At 40.6% G+C, this 23049-nt stretch overlaps 1 protein-coding gene across 2 annotated transcripts in view; it reads left to right on the forward strand.

Annotated features, from left to right (window-relative positions):
* LOC126109870 (F-box only protein 28) overlaps positions 1-23049 on the forward strand; it is a 94391-nt gene that overhangs the window by 32230 nt on the left and 39112 nt on the right. Inside the window, exons 3-4 of one of the 2 annotated variants that reach the window (XM_049914936.1) lie at positions 11524-11772; positions 17596-17854. In XM_049914936.1, the coding sequence (XP_049770893.1) occupies positions 11524-11772; positions 17596-17854 (508 nt within the window). The remainder of the gene's footprint in view (positions 1-11523; positions 11773-17595; positions 17855-23049) is intronic. The other variant, XM_049914937.1, reaches the window with a different exon arrangement.

Below are 23049 nucleotides of genomic sequence, written 5' to 3' on the forward strand. Positions count from 1 at the left end.
GTATCTTGTGCTCTTGAGCACATACGTTCATGCCCTGGGGAGTCATTTCTTCTGTGTACTGACTCCTTGAGCAGCCTACAAGCTATCGGCCAGTGCTAGCCTCATCATCCTGTGGTAGCAACCACCCAGGAGTCCATATCTGCCCTGGAACAGTCCGGTCATTCAGTGGTGTTTGTGTGTACCCCAGGCAACAAACTTGCTGACAGGCTGGCCAAACAGCCTACACGTAAACTGCTTATGGAGATCGGCATTCCAATAACTGACCTGCGTTCGTTTTTATGCCACCAGGTTTTTCAGATCTGGGAGATGGAATGGCATAGTCTCAATACGCACAACAGCCATTGCCATTAAGGAGACTACAGATGTGTGGCAGTTCTCCATGCGGGGCCCTCGCAGGGACTAAGTGGTTCTCTGCCGGCTCCACATTGGCCAAGCTTGGGCGACCCATGGCTACGTGTGCACCGTGAAGACCCACCTCAGTGTCAATGCAGCGCCAAGTTGATAGTGGCCCTTATTCTTCTGCTATGTCCTTCTTTGGCTGCCGTGCGACTTCATCTTCGGTTGCCAGACACGTTATCATTGATTTTAGCAGACAACACCTCGTCAGCTAATTTAGTTTTATGTTTCATCTATGAGAGTGGATTTTATCATTCAATCTCAGTTTTAGCACCTGTCCTTTGTCACTCTGTCCCCCCCACCCTAGTGCTTTTAGGGTGAAGGCTTTAAAGTGTTGCAGGGTGGCTGCCTTTTCCTTTTGTTTCGTGCATCTCTGTTGTTCTCTTGCCCTCTTTTGTCCCTTTTAGTGTTCGTTGCCTTTCCTTCGTTCTTGTGATCTTTCCTTTCTTTCCGTTTTATGTTGAATGTCTCATCTATTTTATTCTCACCCTTGTGCCATTGTTTTATTCGGGACAAGGGGCCAATGACCTATTAGCAGGGTTTCACATGGGACAGACTGCCACATACAGGGTGTCCCAGAAGGAATGCTCTATATTCAGGGGTATGACAGGAATGATCATCGGAACAAAAAATCTACGAGGGTTGTTTTTTAAGCAAGTGCCATTTTTATTTTAAAAAAAGATACAAATACTTTTGTAAAAAAACTTATATTTTCTGATTCTACAAGCTTTTACCTACTTTTCTACATAGTTGCCTTGTTTATTTAAGCACTTGTCATACTGTACAACAAAGTTTTTAATTCCCTCTTCAAAGAATATGGCCGCCTGCTCCGACAGCCAAGAGTTCACGGCCGCTTTCACTTCATCGTCGTCATTGAAGCGCTGCCCGCCAAGATGGTGTTTCAGGTACCGGAAAAGGTGAAAATCGCTAGGAGCAAGGTCGGGGCTGTATGGTGCATGGTCCAAAACTTCCCAGCCAAAAGAATCAATCAAATCCCGAGTCTTGAGAGGTGTGAGGCCTAGCGTTATCGTGCAGGAGCAAAACTCCTTTTGTCGGCATGCCACGCCTTTTGTTTTGAATTGCTCTGCGGAGCTTCTTTAGAGTTGCACAGTAGGCATCTGAGTTGATTGTCGTTCCTCGTGGCATAAAGTCCACTAGCAAAACACTGTTTCGACTGCAGCCACCAAATCATCAGTGATCACAGAGGGCCGGCCTGAGCGTTCTTCGTCGTGGACGTTTTGACGGCCACTTTTAAACTCTCTAACCCATTGACGCACTTTACCTTCACTCATTGCATTCAAGCCATAAACTTCTGTTAACTGATGATGAATTTCTGCAGCTGATAGGCTTCTCGCGGTGAAAAAACGATCACTGACCATACCTCACACGCGGCGGGCGATTCAATAATTGTAAACATTATAAAGTAGCACAGTGATTCGTACACGTCAGCTACAGAGCTGCAACTTGCATCAGCGTGAACGGGAAGGATGCCGGCAAGTGGCACGGTGGCTTGTTGCGGCGTCCGCGCGAACTACGGGACTATACGCGCGAACGGCCCTTACTTAAACAACCCTCGTAGTAAACATAGGCTCTAAAATGCATGCTTTAAAGAGCTATGAGCACTTGTTCATCTTCTCTTGTGAAACACATCTGCTCTATTGAACAAGTGTTCATAGCTCTATAAGGTGTGCATTTTAGAGCCTGTTTTTACTAGACCCCCCCCCCCCCCCCCCCCCAAATGATCATTCTTATCATACCCCTGAATATTGAGCATTCCTCCTGGGACACTATAGGTATGAGTGGAGAACACTTAAAAGTTGTAATAAAGTAACCTATAAGACCTCCCGCATGTTAGTTGGATTTACTGTCGACTTAGGCTCATAATTGTGCCTGGTCATGACCAACTCCAATACATCAAGCTGCAAAATATGCAAGTAGAGTTACAGTAAATCCTTGTGGAATATTTTAATTTGATATGTCAGACATGGCATGGTCTCCAAAGTTATGGAGCGAAGCAATTTTGATAACTCCTCAGAGCAGAAAAGACCAAAATGCCCCAGTAGTTACAAAAGTGTCACCTTGACAAGCTGTGTAGGAAAGGTCTTTAAGCAAATGATCGGTCATAGTATGGTCTCGATATTAGAGAACATGGAGCTCCTCGATCCCTGTGTGTGGATTCACAGGTGTTACTCCACTTGTGACATTCTGACTCTGCTAGAGGTGGCTATCCAGCACGGTTTCCTACATAAACAGCATTCTATAAGGATGTATTTTGACATCAGTAAGACATACGGCACTACCGGGAGATGAAATATTCTAGGGCAGCTCCCCCCATGGGGCTCAAATGGCTATCTACCCATATTCATTCACTCCTTCATATCAAAATGTCCTTGTCGGTACCTATTCGGTAACATGCAGTCAAATACTTTTGAAGAGGAGAATGGTGTTCACCAGGGGGGTGTTTAAACTGTTGTTCTCTTACTCACAGCCATAAAACAGTATGTGTGAAATGAGGATTGCTGTTCAGTGCTCTCTGTGGTGTCACCGCCAGACACCACACTTGCTAGGTGGTAGCTTAAATCGGCCGCGGTCCATTAGTACATGTCGGACCCGCGTGTCGCCGCCATCAGTACTTGCAGACCTAGCGCCACCACATGGCAGGTCTAGAAAGACGGACTAGCACTCGCCCCAGTTGTACGGACGACATTGCTAGCGACTAGACGTACGAGGCCTTCCTCTCATTTGCCGAGAGACAGTTAGAATAGCCTTCAGCTAAGCACATGACTACGACCTAGCAAGGCGCCATTAGCCTTACCTACTTTGAGAGTTATAGTATAAATGTCTCAAGAAGAACGCTGTATTCATCAGAGAATAAAAGTTAAGTATAAAGCAACTACGTACTTTTCTTGCTACCATTCAATAGTTATCCTGTTTCAGACTTCACGCCCGTCTGCATTAGTTAGCGTGCCTTTCGGCTACCTCCGAGTGGTGTGGCTGTCTTGCTACGCCACAACACTCTCCTTATTTGTGGATGATTTTAGTGTTTTCTTGTTCCTCAAACCCTGCAACAGCAACTTCTCAGTTACAGCTTACAGGTAAGAGGTTGAAAGAGTAGGCTGCAAATAAGTAAAGAAAATATTGAAGCTCCTTAGCCACAAGTCCTGGGGAGAGGGCAGGATGTGTCTGCTCCAGTTTTTCTAGGCTTTTGTGAGATGGCAGTTAGACTGTAGATGAATCAGTGAGGATTTCTTACATGAAGATCATTGAGGCTATCCACCATGAGGGGATCAGGTTGGCCATAGGTATTCACAGGATCAGCCCGATATCCCCTCAGTGTTGTGTGTGGAGGAGCTGCCACTCACCATCTGGCAGCAACTCCTCATGGTGTATCGAGCATGTAAGATCCCTGCTGTTCCAAATTCACAGTCGTGCCCTAAAATTGCTTGACCAACAAACGAATGCCTTTTCTCAAACTGTCAAAGAATGAGACCACTTGGTATCGATGTGAAGCATGAGCTGAAGTCACTTGGTGTGACCAAAGTGCAAACCTATATCCAGGGTTGGAACCAACACCAATTTGACCCTGGTTACTATTGATGAAAAAAGATGGATTGCTACTCACCATATTGTGGAGATACTGTGTGTGTGTGTGTGTGTGTGTGTGTGTGTGTGTGTGTGTGTGTGTGCGCGCGCGCGCGCACAGTATCTCCACAATATGGTGAGTAGCAATCCATCTTTTTTCATCAATAGTAACCAGGGTCAAATTGGTGTTGGTTCCAACCCTGGATATAGGTTTGCACTTTGGTCACACAAAATGACTTCAGCTCATGCTTCACATCGATACCAAGTGGTCTCATTCTTTGACAGTTTGAGAAAAGGCATTCGTTTGTTGGTCAAGCAATTTTAGGGCACGACTGTGAATTTGGAACAGCAGGGATCTTACATGCTCGATACACCATGAGGAGTTGCTGCCAGATGGTGAGTGGCAGCTCCTCCACACACAACACTGAGGGGATATCGGGCTGATCCTGTGAATACCTATGGCCAACCTGATCCCCTCATGGTGGATAGCCTCAATGATCTTCATGTAAGAAATCCTCACTGATTCATCTACAGTCTAACTGCCATCTCACAAAAGCCTAGAAAAACTGGAGCAGACACATCCTGCCCTCTCCCCAGGACTTGTGGCTAAGGAGCTTCAATATTTTCTTTACTTATTTGCAGCCTACTCTTTCAACCTCTTACCTGTAAGCTGTAACTGAGAAGTTGCTGTGTGTGTGTGTGTGTGCGTGTGTGTGTGTGTGTGTGTGTGTGTGGGCGCGCGCGCACGCACACGGCCACTGTCTGGCTGCCAAGGCCAGACTGCCAGAAGAAGGGAAAAAGTCTTTTGGCTGAAAGCTTATTTCTTACACAGTCTTTTTATAGTGCCTATCTGCAACTCAGCATCTCTGCTATATGTTGAGTAGCAGTCTGATCCTTTTGTAATACTGACATTATTCCATTCTGGATAATCTGTTGATTTAGTAGAATATTATAAGACACTGACGATCACCACATCTATATTAATGGTGTTATATTCACAGGTTGTTCTAAATGTGGAGTCTCCCTTGGGTGATCTCCTACCCCTCCCCCAGTCGTGCCCTCAAGACTGTTATCGCAAGAATTCAGTGTGTCAAAATACAGAATTATAAGCAATCTTGAGGCCACTGGAGCATGTGTTATGTGCTGCGACTGCTAAATTCCTGATCTGACAAGACGCCCTGAGTAACCTTCACTCTCTGCAGCACTTGCACCCAGCAGATAAAATAGTCCAGAATATCCAGGACATTCTTCTTCACATATGAAGTCTGGATAAAGTGCCATTCTGCAGAGTACCAGGGCACGTGGGAATTCAGGAAAATGAATTAGTGGATGTAGCAGCCAAGGAGATGTGTCAAGATAACTAGGTGCAAGGATGATTCAAAAGAAAACCTTAGACATTCCATAAAATTTTGAAAAGGTGTGTAATGGGGGTGGTAGGTGGCAGTAGTAGTGTTCCTTCAGGTCTGTGTGTTTTATGTGTAGCGAAGGTGTCAAACCAGTCAAAAGTCATTGCAGACTGACAATGCAATGTGGTGATTCTTGTTTGTCATTGCAACAAGTTCCAGTGTGTAGGTAGTTTAAAAGTGATGTAACTTCTGTGGAGGATGCCACAAAGACCATGGCAGGCTCACTGCGTAGTGACCGATGAGAGCATTGTGTTAGTGGAGGTACTCGTAAAGCAGGACAGAAGCGTAACTGTAAACGAAATAGCTGCAAGTTTAAAGACTAGCGTTGATTCAGTGCATAATATTCACAAGGTACTGCACTTCAGGAAGATGACTGTAAGATGGGTGCCACGTCAGCCGATTGCCAAATTGAAAGACCCTCACATTGGTGCCTGTGAAGAACTTTTGCATCATTTCCATGTTGAAGGTGCCGCACTTCTGGGAAAAATTGTTACCGGCAATGACACTTCGATCCACTATCACCAATCACAAATGAAGAGGTCCAGAAAGGTATGGTGCCACAATTTGTCACCAAAATGAGAAAAATTCTACACAGTACAGTCTACAGAGAAAGTCGTGCTAATTTTCTTCTGGAATACAGATGTAGTAATTTTGAAGCCTTGTGTAGACGACTGTAACAGACGCTGAAAAATAAACTTGCCCTGCTATCAGGAGTAAACGAGGACGTAAGACTTCAGGAGTATTTTTACAGTATGACAACACCCAACAGCATATAGCCTGTGGGACAGTTGAGACCATTCAGGAAATTTAAATTTGGATGTGTGGTACATCCTCCTTATTCACCCGACGTCACTCCTAATGACTTTCATCTGTTCGGTGTACTCAAAGAAGCAATGGAAGGCAGGCATTTCAGAAATGACAAAGAGGTGAAAACCGCGAGCACAGTTGGCTTCACACACGACCAAAAGAATTCTTTCATCACGATATCCATGCGCATCTGTAGCAACAGAATACACGCATTCAGTGTCAGGGAGCCTACATTGAAAAATGACCTGTAAGGGTTCATTGTTACAACTAAACATTTTATAGCATTTCAAGGTTTTCATTTTTCATGTGCTGTCCTACGACATGCTATTACATCACTGTGGAAGTGCAGAATAATGCACTGATAGGAAGAAAAGCATCTGAAAGTGAAAGACAATAAACTGCACCTAGTGAAATCGACAGCTCCGCTGTTGCATATAGATCACAATGCATCATATTTAGTTGGCTGTTTTTTATTCATATATTCAGACAAAAGAGCAGTAGCTAATGTAACTACAGACTTCTCCTCTATTTTAACTGATAATGACACGAATGCAGTAAAACTTAAGGTGCTGTAACATATCGGACTTCTTAAAATTTTAGGGAAAAGTTTTTTTATATATTGCCATGGTGGCTGGCTCTTTCAAATCAAATCTGTTCATATGGTTATAAAAAAAGTCTCACTCATCTTATTTAAAGCTAATTTTGTAAGCACTTTTGGTCAGTAGACCACCATCCAGTACGCGCTTAGAGGTTATACTGAATGGTATGTCACATGCTTCGACCTCTGCCCCAGATAATTGAATTGAAAACTAAACGTGCATCCAGAATTCAGCCTATAGACAAATTGTTCTTATAACTAAACTATCATAGATAAATAAATAGAAACTCTAATAGCACTTTATCTAATGTTGTGCACATTGCCATAAAACTGCTACATACTAGTAGTAGATAAAGAATAATGGGCATCAGGATCCCTGTTGTTGCAGGCTAGTTCTACCACTGATATGATCCCTTCTTTTGAATTTCAGTGTTACAGAAATGAAAATCTAAGGACTGGCCTGTTTTAACACAAGATTTATGTACCTACAGTAAATATAGATTGCAATACTGGTCACAGTAAACAAATGTATAGTTTTAGGTATGATGTTATGCACAGTATAGTGCATTTATTCTGAATTATGTATGCTGTTCTCTACAATTAAAACAGATTAAGTAATCAGTGCAATAGTTTTCATTGTTTTTTGTTTTGTGGGCTGCATTGAAAGCAACATGTTCACAATTCAAGCATTTTTAACTTAAAAGTGACAGAATCACCGTATAACTTTGGATAAGTTTCTCAGCATTTTTCAGCACAGCTACTGTGAAGCTTTGTTTTATAAAATTTAATGAATAATAGCCTAAGATATAGATCTAGATAACAAGATCTTCAAAGTACTGGGCCATGATTTTCTATCTAACAAATATTTTGTGCCCTTTCTTAATTATCCTTCTTGTGTGTTAGATTTTTGCAACACTAGTCTATTATATCTGTCACTCAGTAAAACTCACGGGCACGTACAGATAGATAATTTTGTTCATTATTTGGCACGTAATTTAACTTTCAGATTACAGAAACATTTCACTCATGCTCTAGACTGCATACTATTAAGAAGATCCACAAAGTGCAAAGTATGTACGGTAGTTAAATTTCTTGCGCGTGGCAGTTACACTGCTGTAGGTGCCCAATGATTTGCAACTTCTTAGTGGTTCTATCTCGTGAAGCTTCTGGTTGTAATACTGCTTGTTGACAGTAACTCTGCTGTCCCTCCCTTGGATATCATGAACTGCTTGATACGTGGATGCAGTACCCAGTGATAGACTTGAGACTTGTTTAAAGACAATAGCGGCATCATAAGTTGTTAATGGAGCATTATCATGTTGTTAATATCTATTACTTGATACACACCACTGTAATAAGACCCATGATAAATTATGGGGCTACTGTATAGTGGAATGAAGAACAGAAGGGTGGCTGCTAAGAAGTGTAGCAAGTTGCGGTGACTGCCCTGTTTAGCAGTAACGGGAGGAATTAGTAGCATACCCACAGCTGGGATGAAGACCATGCTTGACATGCTGCAATTACACCTTTGGGTTAAAAGGAAGTGACATCAGGTTAAAAGCAGGAAATCTTTAAGATATCAAGAATCCCATAATAATTTAATGAATGTGGTAAATATATGAGTGATCTGGGAAATACTGGCCAACTATACAAGAACTTCCAACAGCTTCAATAAATCTTCCAATGTAACGATTCAAAATGGGAAGTAGTGGAAGAACGAAACACATTGCTGTGCAGGAGACAGTCAGTGTTGCTGACAGGTCAAAAAAAGACAAAGGGACTGGGATATAAGGGATACATACTAGAAAGAGCCGTCTCTCTCTAGGGAATCTGACCACAGTATTCCAGGTAGAGAAATATGCTACCAGGGTGCATGCAGAGTAGAATTTGCATAGGTGTTGCAAATTGAGCAACTCTAAACTCTCTTAGACTTTGCAGTGTTAGCAAAGATCGTTGCAAAATGTCATTGAGCCTTTGGGATACAAGGGGAAGCACTGCTACGGGTCCATGGTCACTCAGAAAGTAGTGGCAATGAACAAACTGGGAAACATGCCAGGACAGGATTGATGATTCCGCCAGCTGCTGTGGCCGAGCAGTTCTAGGCGCTTCAGTCCAGAACGGAACTGCTGCTACGCTCGCAGGTTCGAATTCTGCCTCAGGCATGGTTCTGTGTGATGTCCTTAGGTTGGTTAGGTTTAAGTAGTTCTAAGTCTAGGGGACTCATGACCTAAAATGTTAAGTCCCATAGTGCTTAGAGCCATTTGTATCATTTTGATTGATGACTCCATTTGTTGAACTGGAATCTCTCCTAAGCATCATTAAAGTGATTGTAAAATCAAAACTGTGTAGCTGGATCTGTAGGCAGAACAAAATATTGCTGATTATAGTACAATGCTGGCCATGGGAACATTAAGAAACACCTGCACGCAATGTGTATAGGGAAAGAAGCCTCTAACTGTAGATATGTGGCAATGGTGATAAAACCGCTCCACATTTGGCTTCCAATGCTTCATATTGGAAGATTAAAAGCTAAAGAATATTTATGTTGTTAATTCTTAAAGAAATTTTCTAATAATAAACTGATAAAGGGTCTCCTAGTACTTTCTAAGGATACTGCAGGCTCCACCAGAATCACAGGCAGAAAAACTGCACAATAACAGTTTTGTTGTTTGCAGTAGCTAGTTAAGACAACTGTTGTTTTATTTCCCTGTGCAAATTAAATCAGCATTTGATGCATCTTTGAATGATGCTAAAAATAATGTACAGTAATTATGGCTGCACAATGTATATAATCCAAGAGCCAAATATATCCTTTGGTACTGTTAAAATTCTAACATTGTAAGTTAAACATGATTTAGAGAATCGTTCAAAGGCATTTCAAATTTCTTTCAAATATTGGCAAATAATTTCACAAAACATAAATTGTTCAAATTTTTGTTTTTCAAAACAAAATTTTATGTTAAATACTGCACCAATGTAACTTTTTGTGTGCAAAAATCGAGCCCCTGTAAGAAATGAATTTTTTAACACTCCAGTTACATAGCAGCAGCTGTTCATAAAATATTTCAATTTTCCATCAAATCAGTAATTAAGTTTGCTTAAGTGCCCTGATTGCATTTGAGAAATAAACCACTTTTGCAAAAGTATGGCACCCATGGAGATCAGTTTGAAACTCATTTTGTCCTCTTCCTGTGTCTGCCTAGGAAATTTTCGACAAAAATCTGTTGTAGAATTTCTAGAGCGTTTTGTTTTCACTCCACTCAAACATTTGATCAAAAATATTACCAAACATAAACAATTTCGTGTGCATGCTTGTGGTTCCATTACGTACATCTGAAGTGGTATTAGGATAATTATCGTCCCCAACAAAATACTGATGATAGCAGACATTAAGAATAACATAATATTAGTTCAGCACATCTGAAGCTGTGGTTAATACCATCAGAAACAAAAGGGATAATGACAGCAATAGTAAATGTTAACATGAGTTTCAATAGAGACAAGGGGATGGATTTCTGTAGTGTGTTGACACAGTGTTCTCATTTCCAAAATGCTTACCTCTCTGTAACAGAAGGTGTGCTAATTTGAGATGCCCTAGCAGATTTAAACTGTGTGCCAGAGAGCTGCTTGTTGGGGAGGTGCTGGGGAAAGTAAAGTTGTGGGGATAGATCCTGATTCATACCTATATAGATTACAGTTGAGCATTCCCCAAGAAAATCTAAGATTTTGGTCTCAAGTCCCAGTCTGGCACGCAGATTGTCTGCTGGGAAGTTTCAATGTCTTTTCTGTAACATCAGTTCCGTTACTTTTAATGCCACATGCTCCTTCTTTCATTGTTTTCAAGTGCTTCAGCTAGTTACAGGTAGTCAGAAAGGACTTTACCAGTTTGGAATGATACAGAAATTTATTGAAATAACTTCTGGAATTGGTAGAGGTAATTTTGTAGCAAATGACCTCAAGTTTGATTCATGTAGTGCATCATTACCCCATTCTGCCACTAGGAGCACCAGTGTATTGCAGTTAAAATGGCTACTTTCACTGGTGCAGAGTGTGCTTGCTGTGTGTTTTGGTTTCATGAAATGAACTCTACTACATCATCAATGGAAATGACTCAGCTGGGATGGTTTACCACCAGCAAGACAGTGCACATCATCATTCCCTCTCATAAGTTCTAAGTTTGCTCAATAATCGTTTGCTAGGTAAACGGATTGGCTGTGAAGGACCAGTCGCATGGCCATCTCGCTTCCCAGACTTGACACCACTGGATTTGTTTCAGTGGTATTTCATTAAAGACTGTGTGTTCTGCCCCTGTCAAACAATTTTGCTGACCTGAAAAAGGGAATCGGGCTTTGCTGTTGCAGAAGTTAAGCTTGCTTTGCTGCAACGAGTGTGGGAATTAATTGATTACCGGTGGGACGTTTGTCGCATCAGAAATGGTAGTCACATCGAACCAGAGTGACACTTGATACTTCCATGTTAAACTTGAGGTTGTTTTCTTCAAAATAAGACATCTACAGATTCTATCAGTTATGTTAGTAAGTTTCTATATCATTCCAAAGTTGGTGAGTTCTTTTTGACTCACCCTATAGTTTCACTTATGCGTAAGTGACTGACTATTTGCTGTACCAGTCAAATGTTTTCAGCTTTAGGTTATTGTTAATTGATCCGCATGTACAGCGTACATTTTCTGTAGAATTTTAAGATTGTAGACAACTGCGTCGGCTTTGTTGGCAGGTGTGCCACAAGATAAACAGCATCTGCTGCCACATCCTCAACACGACCTTCCAGCGACTGCAGGGCCAGATGCTAGTGCGCTTCCAGAGCATAAAGTCAAGGATGCCACGCCGCGAGTCGGCGCGCCGCAACCACCCACTGGCGTGCGAATCTGACATTGTGGAGACACTGCACATGCGGCTGACTCTGCTGCAGATGACGTTCGGCAAACACATAGAGCGCAAGCACTGCTGCTTCTTTGCTGGCGAGGTCAGTCACTCAGGTTATGTAAATAGGTAAAAATTGACAGTATCTTGAAAGCTGAATGGCTTTGCCTGTAATGATATTGAAAGTAGATTACTCTACCCAAGGCCAGTTTAAGGTCTGCATATAAAACACTTTTCAGAGTAGTCCCTTTGTCTTTCCTGTTCAGATGATGCTGTCGTCTGCAGGAAAATATTGTTGCTCGATTCTTCAAATGTTGTTAAATGTGCTTTCACCCTCGCAGTACCGAGGCAGGGTGGGTTACTTTTTGCTCTCCTTTTGAAAAATATTGCAGTCTAATTAGTTAATTTAAAATTTTGAAAAAAGTTGTTTATCAGTTCTTTTACAAAGTTCATAAATGTTTTAAGTTTTTAATTAAACTGAGCTCAGTAATTTAAATTGTCTGTAACTTTCCATAATGAATGTTATTCAGTATTTTAATGTTTAGGACCATACTTACACATCAAAATCTTGTTAAAAGTATGTTGTAAGTAAAAGTAAACAAAATGAATAAAATTTGCATTTCTAAAAATCTTTTGTGGTGTTCATGAAGCTTGAGTTATGTATTATGAAAAATGCATTGATATTGCTAAGAGTGTAGTAAAATATATTTTAAGGTTCTGGACCTTACATGCAGATCATTGCTTCTTTAAAAAGTTTGTTAATGTGTCAGTAACAATTATGAAATCTCTTTAGGGTGGGCATAAAATACATCACACCTTCAGTAATGGAAATTGAATTGGTATTGCTAGGATTAATTTTGTAATTTGGCAACATATGTAGCATTTTTTTATTAAACTTCTTGAGGGTGTCGTGTTGTAAATGTGTGTGCTTAACATAGTGGTATACACATATTGAGCGAGTAGTGAGGAACTGCATTGTAAGACTTCGATTTGTTGGAAGAAAACCACTTGTAACATCTAGTGTGACCTATTCAAAAATATTGCTCCGGCTTTAGAGGGCCAGATAAAGTCTGTAGGTGGAAGGCATTACAGGAATTCAGAGTTGTAAGTACAGTCAAGTCATTTAAATATCTGGGCACAGCGTTGTAGAGTGATACGAAGTGGAACGAGCATGTGAGAACTGCTGTAGGGAAGCCGAATGGTTGATTTCGGTTTACTAGGAGAATTTTAGGAAGGAGTGGTTAACTTTTAAAGGAGACCACATATAGGACACTGGTGCGACCTGTTCTTCAGCACTGCTAGTGTGTTTGGGATTCGTACCAGGTCGGATTGAAGAAAGACATCTAAGCAAGTCAGAGGCGGACAGCTAGATTTATCACTGTTAGGTTCGAACAAAACATATGTGTTGCGGAGATGCTTCCAGATCTCAATTAGGAATCCATGGGGGGAAGGCGACATTCTTTTCAAGAAACACTATTGAGAAAATTTAGGAGCCGGCATTTGTAGCTGACTGCCAAACCATTCTACTGCCACTAACATACTTTGTGCATAAAGACCACAAAGGTGAGATACGAGAATTAGGGCTCATATGGAGGCATACCTACGGTTATTTTTCTCCTCGCTCTGTTTGCAAGTGGAACTGGGTAGGTACAGGATACTCGCTGCCATGCGCAGCACTGTGGCTTGTGGAGTGCCTGTGTAAATGTAGAAGAGAAATGTCCTGGACACTTAAACGGGATGAATTGGAAAAAGGGTAAAGTTCTCTTAGAACACAGCTATGTAAGGTATTTTGTTGATGTTGCTGTGAAATCACCGTACCAGTGTGTGATTGCTGTAGCAGACTGACGTGACCACAACTAGTTACACCACACATTTTCATGTGTATGCTAAACAGACCTGTTATAAATGAAGCACAAAAGTAAGAGAACGACTCTGATTTTTTTTTTTCCTCCAACCTCTCCATCTCAAAGCAGCACTTGCACCTTACATCTTGAATAATTCGTTGAATATCGTCCACTCTGTCCTCTAACAGTTTCCACCTTCTTCAGCTCCCTGTAGTATCATGGAAGTTATTCCCTGATGTGTTAATAAATATCCTATCTGTATGTCCCTTTTTGTTTTCATTGTTTCCCATACCGACTTTGCAAGGATCCTCCTCCATTTAGAGTCCACCTGATTTTCAACATTCGTCTATAACATCACATCTCAAATGCTTCCATTCTCTTTATTTCCCACTCTGTGATTCACTACCACAAAAGGCTCTGCTCCAAATGTACATTCTCAGAAATTGTTTCCTGAAATTATGGCTTATGTTTCACACTAAATGATTTTTTACCTTGAATGCCCTTTTTGCCTGTTAGTCTACTTTTTATGAATTCTATTGTCTGTTACGTTACTTCACTTCCACGCCAGAACACCTTAACTACTGTTTCTTTGTGGTCCCTAATTTTTATAAGTTTACCACCAATGTCATTTCTGCTGCTCATTACATGTATATTTCTTCAATTTACTCTTAGTATACGTTAAACTGTTTATTCCATTCAACAGGTCCTGTAATTATTGTTCATTTTCACTGAGGATTGCAGAGTTGTCAATGAATCTTATCATTGCTATCATTTGACTCTGAGTTTTAATCTTACTATTGGGGCTTTTTTGTTTCCATCATTGCTTCTTTGCTGTAGAGGTTAAACGGAAGGGAAATGTTTTGTAGATGAAGAAATTACCTATAATGAAGTACTGCCTGAAAGAAGCTGCATAAATATTTAGTTAGATCTTCATAAGATTTCAAAGTGATGCAGCAGTTGGCAACTTACTTTAAATGTTCAGAAATATAAAATTTTGCACTTCACAAAAGAAAAGAACATATCCTATGGCTGTAATGTCAATGAGTCGTCGGAATCAGCCAACTTGTACAAATACCTGGGTGTAACACTTTGTAGGAATATGACATGGAATGATCTCATAGGTTCAGACAAGGGTAAAGCAGGTGTTACACTTCGGTTTATTTGTAGAATACTGGGAAGTGCAATCAGTCAACAAAGGAAATTGCTTACAAATCACTCATGCGGCCAGTTCTAGAATACTGCTCAAGTGTGTGGGACTCGTACCAGACAGGACTAACAGGGATATTGAACATATGTAGAGAAGGGCAGCACAAATGGTCACAGGTTTGTTTAATCCGTGAGTGGGTGTCGCAGAGATACTGAACGAATTTAACTGGTACGCTCTTCAAGATAGACATAAAGTATTCTGAGAAAGTCTGTTAATGAAGTTCAAGAACTGCCTTTAAATGATTACGCTAGAAATGTACAACCGCATCCTATGTACCAGTCACATAGGCATTCAAACATTCATTCTTCCTGTGCTCCATATGTAAATGGAACAGGAAGAAACCCTAATAACTGTTACAATGGGACATACCCTCTGCCATGCACATTACGGTGGCTTATAGAGTATAGATGTAAATAGAACTGCCTGTCTAGTAACTTTCCCTTTCCTGAAGCCAAAGTGATTATCTAACATGTCTTCAAACTTCTTTTCCATTCTTTTGTGTATCATTCTCGTCAGCAACTGCATGATCTGTTAAGATGAGCAATAATTCTTGCTCTTATCTGCCTTTGCTATCTGATGAATATGTGGATTATATGTTTCTGGAAGTCTGACGGCTCATCTGGAGACTAAAGAGACTCTACAAACTAACCCATCATGTCAAATAAATTAGAAATGTTAGAGGGCAGGAATTTCTCATTACAGTTATCAACAAATGTCATCAGAGAGATTCTCAGATTATACTGTGACTCTGCTGAATTTCATATGTTTAATCAGAACATGTTGCCCTAGAAGTATGGATACATAATTGAAGCAATATGCACCTTTTTGTACAGGTCCCACTTAGCCACTTCATCAATTGGAGTACTCAATAAGTTGGAACAATGTGACCAAATTGCTGTGCAAAGACTGAAGTCTTGGGCGAAAAGAGCTGCTTTGAGAATTTCATTCTGAATAGAATTTTAGCAGAGAATAAGACTTCTTCAAAATATGATAAAAATAGTTTCACTGTATATATAGTGATCAGGACACTTAACCAAAACAATCATTTCTCATATTGATTACAATGTTCATCAGAATTGTATGTAAAATTTCACTCATAAGTTGTTGTATTCTTTTTGCGTAACATGTCGAAACAAAATATACCTACATATTCCACTTTTTGGAAAATTCATACCAGTCTTATGGTATAGCTACTGTGTGAAAATATTTCTTGCACTGTCTGTTGTGGATTAGCCCCTTTCGTATAACAAAAAATTAACAAATACAGAACTTACAATGTCTATTCTGTACTTTCCTAATCATAACAAAACTAATTCAAACACAATTAAGATTTGCCTAACAAGTAAAGAGGGAAAAGATCCTGTATGGGAAGAGAGATCCTGTGTAGGCTTTATGGAAAACAGGATACAACAGCTCATAATTCTCACAGTTATGCACAATATAGAACTTCTAAAAAGTTGAGAATTTGGCCATTTGTAAGCTGCTTTGGAATGAGATCATTATCATTGGATTGGAAATTTTGTAGAGTTGATTAGATGCTAGAAGTGTTCTCAGTTTGCAACTTTATTCTGTAACTTTTAATGTTTTAAAATCCTTCCTTGTTCCATCTAGTCATTCAGTGGTGTTATTAACTTGGTCCAAAATTTTCTTAAAAGGAGAGGTTCCTAAAAGACATTTTGAAGCCACCTTGTACAGTGATGTAGGTGGAGGTCCCATGTGTGATGTCCTGGCAGGCCCTTGTTCGAGTAATCCACGGAAAAAAACTACAGAATTTTGTGTGATGCTCTACAGCTTTACACAGTGAATATAATACAGGCCGGTTATGCATTGTAATGGTTAAGGTACAGTCCTCACAGGCCAATGATTGTTGGTTCAGATCTTGTCAGGTGCTTATATTTTTTCATTTCTGTTCCATCTCGTGTTATTTTTATCACACTAATTTTTCATTTGCTCTCATCTTTCTTCCTATTATTCTTTTTCCACTTGGAGTCTTTGTTCATGTGAATTAAATTATTATGTATGAACTTTAGTTGAGTTTCTTGTTCATGTTATTGCATTTTTTATTTTACTTTAATTTCATTCTACTTACACCCCTTCTTTCATTTATATTTTTATCTTTGTTGTTTTGTACATAGTGCAATAACAATTTGTTTCATGTTAGTCCGGCAATTACCATCCAAAAAATATCATCTTCTAATGAAAAATACATTTTTGAAGCCATTGCATGGGCAATACAGATTATTTCGTCTTTTGTTTCTTAAACAGTAGATCAACATTTTCAAATGTTTAATTATTATAATAAATAAATTAAGTTCACATGCATAAAGATTGGTAGGAAGAAAAAATTAGAGCAGTTCAAAAAGTTGACACAATGATTAAAATGGGACAGAGGAATAGAAATATTGTATCATTTAAACCAGTAATTCTGTATAAATAAAAATATAAATGTTGCTATAAAATCATGAATCTCAGAAAGTTCTTCACTGATTGCTTTGAATTTTTTCCACATGGCTTTCAAATGTGCACTTATGTACCCACTGTAGTGCCATATATAATACATAAATATATATGTAATGTATAAAAGGAAATATTGTTCGATCGGGTACTTCAGGATCAACTACTTAGTCATCAAACTGGCTCCTCCTCTTCCAGTCTTTCTTGTATTAATATACACATTTATTTTCTTCTTTTGCTTCTTTTTACAGTGTTGCAGCTGTTGTTTCTTGTCTTAATTTTGACACCTCAAGGCATTATGTGTAGTCTTAGCAATAAATTTTCATGTCAGAGTATTTATTTTTTGTTGCAGATAACTTTGGAATCTTTTACTTTTTGCTGCAACAATTGTGCATAGTAGAGTTGGACGTTGCTGTTACAGATTCTGGACGAGGTGTATCGGATCCTGCACTACATAAGTGTGACTCCCGTCATGGCACGGCCGTACAAGGTGACCGACGAGCTCTTCGACCTGTCGACTATGGCTATGGAGTATTTCAAGGAGTTTATAGAGCCGAAACTGCCAGAAATCAACTACTTCAATGCGAACTTCCTCGACTTTGCCTCGGCCTACAACAGTGAGTGGGAGGGTGCAAAGAGTGTGTACTCTTTCTGCTACAAGGCATTCTGCCAGGACAAGAGTAAATAATCCCTGTTGGCTGGTTACTTAGAGTGTAAACAGCTGCAGCAAGATTTTTTGCTGTTGGCACTCTGGACAGACACAAATTTTGTGTGTGTGTGTGTGTGTGTGTGTGTGTGTGTGTGTGTGTGTGTGTGTGTGTGTGTGTGTGGTTCGAGTAGTGAGCATTGAGTAGGACTTGTACGGATGAATTAAGAGTGACATGTACTAAATTTCAAAACCCAAAATCCTTTCATACAGGGTGGCACACAAAATGATCCAACATTTGATTTTGCTCTAATTTTGTATGTTATTGGTTGTTATTGTGTGTTCCGTTGGCAGAAGAGAGAGTAGCTCAAGATCACTTTTTTATTTCTGACTGCATTGTTTCTCATTCCAAGATGTCTGATAAAGTAAGACTGATAGCTGACCACTGTTTCGAAATGGTTATTTTTTCATGAAACTGAAAGTGTGGAGCTTTCGCTGAGACAGTTATGTGCACATTATAAGCCTGATGGTCACCCTCATTTACTATGAGGGGGGATCCAATATTAATGGGATTTTTGTTCCTGAACATCAACAGTTGGTAGGAATGACCCTGCACTTCTGCTATGCTTAGGTGGGACCGTTAGAAGTGAGGAGAACATGCTGTTAGATATTTCCCACCGTTTCATCAGTAACGCTCACGATGTCTAAGCAACAAGTGTACCCCTCCATTGCGCAATGCATAATTATCAAATTTCTTGCTCGTGCAGGAGTTACAGCGGCAAAAATTTGCCAAAGATTGACTGCACAGTTCGGTGATAAAATGCTATCAAGAACGCGTGTTTTTTCCTGGCATAAAAAGTTCAAGGAAGGACAAGAAAGTGTGGAAAATCAGCAACACGATCGCCATCCTCAGACCAACATTACAGACAAAAACATTCATGCATTTAGACATCATTGACGACGATCGACGGGCAAGAGTACCAGAAATGGCACAAAAAAGTCAGAATCAGTTATGGGAGCTGTCAAGCAGTCATCATAAATGACCTACAGTTCCATAAAGTGTGTTCCAGTTCGGTCCCTAAACTTTTGACTGAAGTTGTGAAGTTGAGACATTTGGAGGCCTGTGGCTTACAGCGAGGTTTGCGGAAGAAAATAATGCATTTTTGAGTCGGAGCATCACCTGCGACGAAACATGGGTTCACCACTACACTCCAGAATCCAAACAAGCCAGTAGGGAGTGGCGGAGGAATATCACCGCAAAAGGCGAGACCGATCGATTTGATAGGTCGTCCTCCTCTATAACGATGTGCGACCCCATACTACAGCTCTGTCTCCAAGCTACAGGAAATGCACTGGACTACACTTGATCCTCCTCTTTACAGCCCAGACTTATCACCCTGCGGTTTCCATTTATTTGGACTGCTTAAAGAAGCTCTAGGAGGGCAACAATTTGAAGATGACGAGAGTGGAATTCATCATGTGCATCTGGCTGGTGACACGACCCAGTTCTTTTTGTGATGAGGGCATCAGAAAGCTGCCCATATGCTGGGACAAATGCATCCCCAAAGCAGGAGACTATGTGGAGAAATAAATTATAATTTCCTTGAGTTTTTCAATGAAAGAATTTACATAAAAAATAAAATCCTGTTTATATTTGGTCTGCCCTCGTACATAGACTTTACAAAACCTTTAATTTTTATGGTTCAGTTTTTGAGAGGAAGCATGGATGTCCTGCCAATGTTGGTTTTCCACAGAATGTCAAAGCTGTGAGAGCATTGTTACTGAGAAGCCCAAGCAAATCAACTAGGAAAACAGTAGCACAGTTTCGATTTTCTAGACAATGTGTACAGCGAATTTTAAAAATTGATTTGCATTTGTATCCTTACAAAATAAATGTTACCAAAATTAGTGAAGGACAAAAAAACATTGATGAATCGGTTTTTAGATGAGACCTCTTCGCCTTGATGGCGTTGTTAATAAAGAAATTGGGCAGTTTCAGACTTCCGGGTATCCAGACATGCTTCATGCAAAGCTGCATCGCACTCAGCCTTATTATATGGACCGCTATCTCAAGTCATGGGGTAATGTGGCCGTTCTCTCTTGAACACACAGTAAACATTATGCTGTGTAGTAATTTTGTGCCTCAGCCCTTTTATTCCCCTCCCCCCCCCCCCCCCCCCCCCCCAAAAAAAAAAGGGTTTACATTGCAAAATCAGTGGTTCATGCAGGATGGAGCAAAACCACACACATCTAAAGTTGCCACAGACTTCGTGCATGAAACATTTAAAGCAAATGCCATTTCATACAGATTTCCTAATCATTTCATGTGTGGACAAAACTCTCCCCCATTCAGTCCTGATTTGAATCCCCCCTCCCCCATTTTTTAAGTGGTGGTTTGAAAGAAAGATTTTTGCTAAACATCCTCAGACAGTGATGAACTGAGGGTGCTGACAGTTGAGGTGGACAAAAAACTGTTTACAAAGAAAGGGGTGCTACTTCCAGACTTGAAAGATATTAAAGCAAACCATGTGGAACAAAGGACCTATGAACCCTATGCAGTTAGTCAGCACATTCACAGATATTATAGCAAGAAAGTGTGCCCCACAAAATGGAAGTTGCTAATTTCTTTAAAAGAATGTGAAGTTTTCTCAGGGGGTTAAAAAGTATAGGCTTCTGCTTTAAAAAGGTAGACAGACAAACTGTTACTTGAAGCATCTCGTGTAATTGCAGCTCATAGTATTTTCTTATATATAATTGTAGGAAAGGATATACGTTTAACCATGTGGTTAAATGAAACCTAGGTGAACACTGGAGAAGCAGGTGATAAATGCCACACAGATGGCACTTAAAATAGCAGCAGTCGTCGGCTAGTGGGAAGAGGGTCCCGGTTAATTGTAGCCATGCTGATTGTTCAAACAGTTTTGTGCATGAGGGACTTCCAGTTTTTCGATTAAGAAAAACCTGTGACTGCCATGTGAATATGGATCACCTGTGATTTCTGCAGTAGTTTCAAAATTTGTTGCTGGAGTTTAATGTTAGTGTTCTTAATAAATAATGCATGGTACCATTCTCTGATATTAGACAAAGCTCCAACAGCTAGTGATCAAAAAGAAATTAGAGTGCAGTTGTTACAGGTGACACGTTGCTTTGGACATTAGCATGAAAAAGCTTCTGCTTTAGTCACTTGTGAAAACAGTAATTAAGTTACTGCCTTATCACTGCCATTTTAACCCAACTGAATTGGTTTGGAGAGATGTCAGGGCCTGCATTCGAAATACGTCCTTTACAGTAACAGAAAGGCTGCTATTTGCAGGTCTTGTTAATGTAGATACCACATCATGGAGGAACAAAGTAGACAAATGTTGACAAGCTTATTAGAGGAGCACAGACTGTAGGCAGAATTATAAATTCGTGTGAGCAGTTAATGTGGTGTCGGTGGTTTTGATGCCAATTCCAGTTATAGTGTAGGAGAATCGAATTGAGCTGCACCACTGACATCATAAATTGGTGAGTGTAAATGTATACAGAATTAATTCTTTCTCCCTGCAACTGAGTAGGATAAGCACCTTTTTCTTTATTTTGTTCTAAGATTGTGGGAAGCGTGTTCTTTGGTATGTATAGGTTTACATTATTAGACAGCATTTTATATGCACCTATTACGGTAACAATTCAGAGCAACATCCCATAGACATTTCCATTAACTTCAGATGCTGTTAATTTCTCAGTTCCATATACTATCTAATGATTTTTCTCCATAGTTCTCTCTGTTGTTAGAAAAATGTTCTTTGTTGTAGTTATGTATACATTATTATGCAGTGGAGTTCAAATTAATGATATGAATATAATAGAGGGAAACATTCCACGTGGGAAAAATATATCTAAAAAGAAAGATGATGAGACTTACCAAACAAAAGCGCTGGCAGGTCGATAGGCACACAAACATACACACGAAATTCAAGCTTTCGCAACCAACAGTTGCCTCATCAGGAAAGAGGGAAGGAGAGGGAAAGACGAAAGGATTTGGGTTTTAAGGGAGAGGGTAAGGAGTCATTCCAATGCTGGGAGCGGAAAGACTTACCTTAGGGGGAAAAAAGGACAGGTATACACTAGTGCGCGCACACACACACACACACACACACACACACACACACACACACATCCACATCCATCCGCATATACACCGACACAAGCAGACATTTGTAAAGGCAAAGAGTTTGGGGCAGAGATGTCAGTCGAGGCGGAAGTACAGAGGCAAAGATGTTGTTGAAAGACAGGTGAGGTATGAGCGGCGGCAAATTGAAATTAGAAATTAGCGGAGATTGAGGCCTGGTGGATAGCGAGAAGAGAGGATATGCTGAAGGGCAAGTTCCCATCTCCGGAGTTCTGACAGGTTGGTGTTAGTGGAAAGTATCCAGATAACCCGGACGGTGTAACACTGTGCCAAGATGTGCTGGCCGTGCACCAAGGCATGTTTAGCCATAGGGTGATCCTCATTCGTGGCAAACGAATCTGCTCCAGTCCGGAATCCTTGAACCATTACACCAACAACCTGAAAACAGCTTTTGCATCCCGTAACTACCCTCCCGACCTGGTACAGAAGCAAATAACCAGAGCCACTTCCTCATCTCCTCAAACCCGGAACCTTCCACAGAAGAACCCCAAAAGTGCCCCACTTGTGACAGGATACTTTCCGGGACTGGATCAGATTCTGAATGTGGCTCTCCAGCAGGGATACGACTTCCTCAAATCCTGCCCTGAAATGAGATCCATCCTTCATGAAATCCTCCCCACTCCACCTAGAGTGTCTTTCCGCCGTCCACCTAACCTTCGTAACCTCTTAGTTCATCCCTATGAAATCCCCAAACCACCTTCCCTACCCTCTCGCTCCTACCCTTGTAACCGCCCCCGGTGTAAAACCTGTCCCATGCACCCTCCCACCACCACCTATTCCAGTCCTGTAACCCGGAAGGTGTACACGAACAAAGGCAGAGCCACGTGTGAAAGCACCCACGTGATTTACCAACTGACCTGCCTACACTGTGAAGCGTTCTATGTGGGAATGACCAGCAACAAATTGTCCATTCGCATGAATGGACACAGGCAGACAGTGTTTGTTGGTAATGAGGATCACCCTGTGGCTAAACATGCCTTGGTGCACGGCCAGCACATCTTGGCACAGTGTTACACCGTCCGGGTTATCTGGATACTTCCCACTAACACCAACCTGTC

Source organism: Schistocerca cancellata, chromosome 12, assembly GCF_023864275.1.
Source record: "Schistocerca cancellata isolate TAMUIC-IGC-003103 chromosome 12, iqSchCanc2.1, whole genome shotgun sequence".
Classification (NCBI taxonomy): Eukaryota; Metazoa; Arthropoda; class Insecta; order Orthoptera; family Acrididae; genus Schistocerca; species Schistocerca cancellata.